At 35.8% G+C, this 7,611-nt stretch overlaps 1 protein-coding gene across 1 annotated transcript; it reads right to left on the bottom strand.

The window, feature by feature from the left end:
* Nucleotides 1–6,363: 6,363 nt before the first annotated feature.
* On the bottom strand, nucleotides 6,364–6,836 carry LOC107494266 (uncharacterized). The gene is made up of 2 exons (XM_016115317.1): nucleotides 6,661–6,836; nucleotides 6,364–6,613 (listed from the first exon to the last, which is right to left on the bottom strand). Exons 1-2 carry the CDS (start codon nucleotides 6,834–6,836, stop codon nucleotides 6,364–6,366), a joined length of 426 nt encoding a protein of 141 aa, XP_015970803.1.
* Nucleotides 6,837–7,611: the final 775 nt, after the last annotated feature.

Here is a 7,611-nt window from a genome sequence, read left to right on the forward strand (position 1 = left end):
GTACAGAAAATTATTTTTTAATTAGTCAATATTTTTTATTATAAAATTATTTTTTAATTTTTATTTTTGAAAAATTTAGAATAAAAAATTTAAAATTTAAAATTTAAAATTTACGGTATAAAATTTAAAATAAAAAAAAGTTGGTTAATATTAGGTAAAAAAAAGTTAACTCTCTAATTGAATTTATTAAGTAAATGATAAAAATAGTTCCTCAAATATTACAAATCAAATTGATTCTAAAATTTTTATAGTATATTAGAATTAATTGTTAGTATTAGATTGATATTTATCAAGCTATGCCAGGTGTACAAATGATGGATTAGTTAAGCTACTACTTGTATTGCTGTACATATATATATATCAACACCAACTCAATGAAAATGAGATCTTTCATTTTTTTTCCAAAATTAAGTTCAATATGGTATCAGATGGAATGAAATTTCACTAACCTTCCTTCCGCAACGCCACATTCTACGATCCCTTCCCTTCTGCAACGCTGCGTTTCTTTCCCCAATTTTTCTTGAGAAAACCTCTTCTCAATTTTCAATTTCCGATTCCCAATTTCACAAACCTCTTTCTCCTTTTGTTTTCAATTCCCGGTTCGTTTCCCAATTTTCTGTTCAAGATCCATGGATGTTCCTCGATCGATGGAAGCCCCTCAATCGGTGAGATTCTTTGTTCAAGATCCTTACGCACTACAACCTGGTGATCATTCTGGTTTGGTGTTGACCTCTCGACCATTACAAGAAGATAACTATGCATCTTGGAGTTGGTCAATTCGCCTAGCGTTAATGGAAAGAGAAAATTAGGATTCATAGATGGATCCATCACTAAACCAGATTCAACAATCGACCCTGTGCTTGCTGAATCGTGGCAATGCACGAATGATATGGTTACAACTTGGCTTCTAAACTCTATTTCAAAGGATATTGCTGCTAGTGTGATCTATGCTGATTCTGCAGCTTTGTTATGGCAAGACCTAGAAACAAGATTCTCTCAAAGCAACGGTCCAAGAATTTTTGAGCTGAAAAAGGCTTTAGTTACCCTAACTCAAGGTAATCTCTCTGTTTCTCAGTACTTTACCAAATTAAAAATAATTTGGGAAGAACTCAACACATTTCGGCCGCTTGCAATGTGCACATGTGGAGGAGCAAAAGCCTTCCAATCTCATCTTGATCAAGAACACGTCTTGTTCTTTCTAATGGGCTTGAATGATTCCTTCTCCAACATAAGAGGTCAAATTCTGTTATTAGATCCCCTTCCACCTATCTTGAAGATTTTCTCTTTGGTTCTTCAAGAAGAGCGACAACGCGCTATTGGCATGGCAAATTCTATTGTGATACCTCAACAAGTCGCTTTTGCCGTGAAGCCCGCTCCTGCAGCACACTGAGGCCAGCCAGCGAATCAATACAGAGGAAAAGGAAAGCGAGGCCGCCCGCTCTGCACCCACTGTGGTCTACTTGGTCACACACAAGATAAATGCTATAAGCTCCATGGATATCCACCAGGGTACAGTCAGAACAAGCAAAGGAATCAGGTGAATCATGTTGCTGAAACAATATCTGAGCAAGAGAAGGAGCATATAGCTGACAAAGACTCTGGGTTTTCTCTCACAGCATCCCAGTACCAACAACTCATGAGTCTATTGCAATCTCAACCAACTCTTTCCAGTAATGACAATCCTGAGATATGTGCAGGTGAAATTTTCTCAACTAGTTACTTGGATCCAAATCTTTTAACACATTCATGGATAATTGACTCAGGTGCTACCACCCATATAACCAATGTCTATGCCTTACTTAATAATCCAAAACCATTGTCAAACCATTATGTCTCATTACCTGACCATACTAGAATACGTGCTGTTGCCATGGGTACCATTCACATAAATAAGTATTTGGTTCTTCATAATGTCATTTACATTCCTTCTTTTCGAGTCAATCTCATATCAGTCAGTAGTTTAATAAAATTTTCTAAGTATAGTGTCAACTTCTCTGATCTTTCTTTCACAATACAGGACCAGATTTCCAAGAGGGTGATTGGCAAAGGTGATGAGTGTGGAGGTCTGTTCTTGTTGGAATCTCCTCACCATCAACTCTTCAATTCTATTAAACACTCTAATTCCTTAGTTTGTCATGTAGATAGTTATACTTGGCATGCAAGATTAGGTCATGTGTCAAAAAATGTGTTTGTAAAATTGAGTCAGTTTCTTTCAAATAATCCCTTGAAATTTGATCACTCAAGATGTGAGGTATGTCCCTTAGCAAAATTTAAACGTTTGTCTTTTCATGCAAATAACAACTTGTGTCAATCTCCATTTGATTTGATCCATTGTGACATTTAGGGGCCATATCAGACTCCTACATATAATAAAATGAGATATTTTCTTACAATTGTTGATGATTATTCACGGTTCACTTGGACTTACTTACTGAAGCATAAATCTGATGCAACAAATTCTTTGATCAATTTCATTTCTCTGGTTGAGACACAATTTAAAGCACAGGTGAAACAGATCCGTTCAGACAATGCTAAGGAGTTAGCTCTCACTGATTTCCTGCAATCCAAAGGAATACTCCACCAATTCTCCTGTGTTGAAAGACCTGAGCAGAACTCTGTTGTGGAGCGCAAGCATCAACATTTGTTAAATGTAGCCCGCGCCCTATTTTTCCAGTCCAAGGTACCAATTCAATTTTGGGGAGAGTGCGTTCTCACAGCCACATTCCTCATCAACAGATTGCCCAGGCCTATTATTAACTTTCAAACTCCATATGAAAGAATTTTCCAAAAGCAGCCGGATTACCAAGCTTTGAGAGTGTTTGGCTGTCTCTGCCATGCATCCACCCTATTATCTCAGCGAAATAAATTTTCTCCAAGAGCTATCAAAGCTATTTTTCTGGGCTACCCAGTTGGCTATAAAGGGTACAAGCTGTATGATATAGAGAAGAAGAAGATTTTTATTTCTAGAGATGTAAGTTTCTCAGAAAATATATTCCCATTCCACTCCATCAATACTTTAGACCATTCCCTCATCCAAGAATTTTCTGACATAGTGTTACCCTCACCCATCCCTGACCCACACATACCTGCACTCACTGACCCTACCCTAACACATATCAATACCGAACTGATTCCAACAGAAACTACTGAAACAACAAATTTTGACATTGTCCCAACCTCCACAAACACTCACCTTTTTGAAAACCAAACAACAACTACTACTAGAAGATCACAAAGACAAAGCAAACCTCCTAGCTACCTTATTGACTACCAATGCAACCAGGCCAACTCTATTTGTAACTTTGACACTGAGAGACACTTAACTCCATCATATGCTGCCTTTATTGGAAATGTCCAAGCCATTCCAGAACCAGCCTACTTCCATCAGGCAGTAAAATTTTCAGAGTGGAGAAAAGCAATGGATGAAGAGCTGAAAGCTATGGAAGATAATAACACTTGGACCCTGACTCAACTACCTCCAAACAAGCACACCATTGGATGTAGGTGGGTGTACAAAATCAAATGCAAGGCTGATGGTACTGTGGATAGGTATAAAGCGAGATTAGTTGCAAAAGGGTACACACAACAAGTTGGAGTGGATTTTCGTGATACTTTCTCCCCAGTGGCTAAGCTTGCCACTGTTCGGGTTCTCCTATCCTTAGCAGCTATCAAAGGATGGTCTTTGTGGCAAATGGATGTAAATAATGCCTTCTTAAATGGAGACCTCTTCAAAGAGGTGTACATGGAGCTGCCATTAGGACACAAGGACAGAAATAAAGGACTTGTTTGCAAGCTAAATCGTTCTATATATGGGCTACGTCAAGCTTCGCGACAGTGGTTTTTCAAGTTCTCAACTGCCTTGTTGAAGAACAACTTCAAACAGTCAAGAAATGATTACTCTCTCTTTTCTTATGGGTCTGGTACAGATGTGGTTTATCTACTGGTATATGTAGACGACATCATCCTAGCAAGTGCCTCTTCCACTATGCTGTCAAACGTTCAGAAATTGCTTCAATCCATCTTTAAACTCAAGATTCTTGGAGATCTGAAATACTTTCTTGATCTAGAAATTGCTAAATCCACTGATGGCATCCATCTATGTCAGCGAAAATACACCCTCAACCTACTGCAAGACACTAATTTCACAACTTGTAAGCCAACTGCGCTACCAATGGAACCCAACCTGAAGCTGAGCTCAACAGATGGCACCCCTTTGAGTGATCCATCCTTATATCGAAGACTGGTGGGCAGGCTAATGTACTTAACAATATCCAGACCTGAAATCACTTATGCAGTTAACACCTTGAGTCAATTCATGAAAAGTCCAAGCTCGTCCCACATGGATGTTCTCCACCACATCCTTCGGTACTTGAAGGGAAGTCCAGGACAAGGTTTGTTTTTTCCAGCCAACTCTGACATACGGCTCATGGCATATGCTGATTCAGATTTGGCAGGCTGTCCAGACACCAGACGCAGTGTCACAAGCTACTGCACTTTCATTGGCAACTCTTTAATATCCTGGAAATCAAGCAAACAGACTACAATATCAAGATCCTCAGCTGAAGCAAAGTACAGGGCATTAGCAACAGTGGCGGCTGAACTTAGTTGGTTAAAAAGATTGATGTTTGATTTTAATGTCATCATTGATTCTGCTATGTTATTTTGTGATTCCCAATCAGCTATACACATAGCTACCAATCTGATTTTCCATGAATGCACAAAGCACATAGAAGTTGATTGCCATTTCATTCGAGAGAGAGTAGTTGCTGGTTTTATCAAATTGATACATGTTAAGTCCAAACACCAACTAGCCGACATCTTCACCAAACTCGTTTCAGCAGCTCAGTTTCACAGTCTTATAGCCAAGTTTGGCATTTTAAACATCTATATGCCAAACTTGAGGGGGGATATTAGAATTAATAGTTAGTATTAGAATGATATTTATCAAGCTATGCCAGGTGTACAAATGATGGATTAGTTAAGCTACTACTTGTATTGCTGTACATATATATATACCAACACCAACTCAATGAGAATAAGGTCTTTCATTTTTTTCCAAAATTAAGTTCAATATAGTATAAATAAATAAAAATACATACGAAGGAGTCTGAAGTAAACAAAATTACACACCAAAATTTATAAATATCAAAGTGTATCCAAGATATTGTTTTCGATGGACAAAATTCGAATAGATGGCGTGGTGAGGTGAGAGATTAAGGTGATATTGCGATGGTGAGAAGAAGTGAATAGGGACTAGTGATGGGGGGCACAATGATGGAGGTGGGATCAGAAAGGCAAAGGTGAAGGGTGAAGGTATAGTGTGTTCAATGGTGAAAAACGTGGAATTAGGGAGGTGAAGGCAGTGGGTTAAGTGGTTAACTATGCTAATGGGGATAAGGTGAATGTTTAGGATTTTGGTTGTGGAGCTCTAGTTAGAATAGAGTCAAGGTTGGAGTTTAAGGATTGAAGTTAGGATTTCAGGGTTGAGATAAAAAGGAAAAGTTGTTGAAAATTTGGGATTGAAATTGACTAATTGTCATTGTTAAAAATTTAATAATAGAGATAAAATCAAAATTTATTGAAAATATTAAAGATAAAATTTAAGTAAATTAAATATTGGGCCATTTTTTTAAATTTGTTTTAAAATATTAAGGATAAAATGCAGATTTTACATTAATAATATTAAATGAATAAATTTGTAATCAAATTGAGTTTAATGTAAGGATAAAATACGTGTATAAACCAAACACATACTAATATTATACGAAAATCTCAAAATAAAAAATGTTATATATATGTATTTGTTTATATATCTATATAAATTGAATTTAATGATTTCGATTTAGATTTTTTAGTATTAAATCGAATCAAACATATTTGAATTACTAGTGTTTTATATATCTACATAAATTGAATTAAGTGCTTGGTTGGACGCTATTATTTTGATAAAAATTTTTTTTTTTAATAAAAAAATATCTTTTTTATTTTTTAGCGTGTTTGGCAAATTTCTAAGAGTAAAAGTAAAAGCACTAGAAAAATAAAAAAGATTTTTTTTGAGAAGTTGTAATTTACATCTTTTTTTAAAAGATCTTTTTTTCTTAAAAAAATATGTTTTCATGTAATAAATAAACAAAAAAGTACTTTTATATTGTTATACTCAAATATAATTTTTTTTTTGCATGAGATATCAAAACATAAAATTACTTTTACTTTTTCATAAGATCTTTTAAAAAAAATAACTCAAAAAAAATATTTTCTTTGAAGATTACCCAAACAAGCCCTAATTGAATTTGAATTAGCCATTATAATACTAAATCGAATCTAGTTTATTCGATTTACTACTAGTACACTAAAGTATATGTTTCACAGTAGCATTACAGCAACTCCTGGCTTCAAAGTCAACTTGTGATTAGGTAGTCCCGAATATTTGATATCATTTAGGAACTCTGGTGTGAACCACTCTTGTTGTACATCTTCATTCTCATTAGCTTGACATGTTGTGTCATAACTAAAATACTCCTTTTTCATCCCTAGAAAGATTGTCAAGACAAAATTGTTTACCTTCTCGACACTCTCAAGCGTGGGTGCAAGAATTTTCCTACTCTGAAAATACCTATAATATAACATGTTTTGCAACAAATTTGGATATGCAAAGTCTACCAAATGAGAGAGAGAGGGTCATCGGTAGTTGTAATTAATAGATTATCTGGAATTTTAATTTCTGATTCATCACCAACAATAGAACCAATATTTCCATTTCCAACATCAAGTATCCAATTAGCAAATCTCTTCATTTCACCTTCATCTTGATCAGAAGAAGACATTAGAAGCCTCATGTTTGTATGCAGTTTCAGAACCTTACAAAACGACCACAGATGGGATGAGTTAATAGCGGATGCCAATATATTGTGTCATAATGTAACACCCTAATATTCAAATCCTTATGCTCGAGTCATAAGTCAATGATATTACGGTGGTACGACTCTCAGGTGGATTTTTAATATATAAATATAGGTAATTTTGAAAGGAGTATTAATCGAGAAGCCTGAAAAGAGTAGAAATAAAATCACGAAGACGTATCACTCACGTTTCGACAACAAAAAGATAAAACGTGAAGTCGAAAGCGATATACGGACAAGGCATAAAGAAGATTAAGAGATAGATAACAGATAGATATATATAACATAAGTAAATAGCCACTAGTCGCGACCCGTGAAGTTTAGGCCGGCTAGGGTACAGTATGAAAGTAGTTGACAACAGTATATCCTAATCTCTCCCGAAGGAAACACAAGAGCCTCTATAGGCAAGTTCAAAAGAGTTCAATACATAATATAATCTTTTCAAAACAAGGATGGAGAGATTCTAAGCAAAACACAAAGTAGAGAAAATAAAGATCTTCGCCGTCTCTCAGACGAACCACAGCTCACTTTTAAGCACCTGGACCTGTATCTGAAAAACAAGAGATATATACGGAATGAGAACCCCGGGCCCATGGGTTCCCAGTACGGTAAAAGTGCCAAATAAATACAATGCACTGCAATAAAGACTCACTAAGCATCCTAAACTCCTTTTCACCAAGTATCCAACCTAGATTCTCACTAATCCATAAAT

This window comes from Arachis duranensis, chromosome 6 (assembly GCF_000817695.3).
Source record: "Arachis duranensis cultivar V14167 chromosome 6, aradu.V14167.gnm2.J7QH, whole genome shotgun sequence".
NCBI lineage: Eukaryota > Viridiplantae > Streptophyta > Magnoliopsida > Fabales > Fabaceae > Arachis > Arachis duranensis.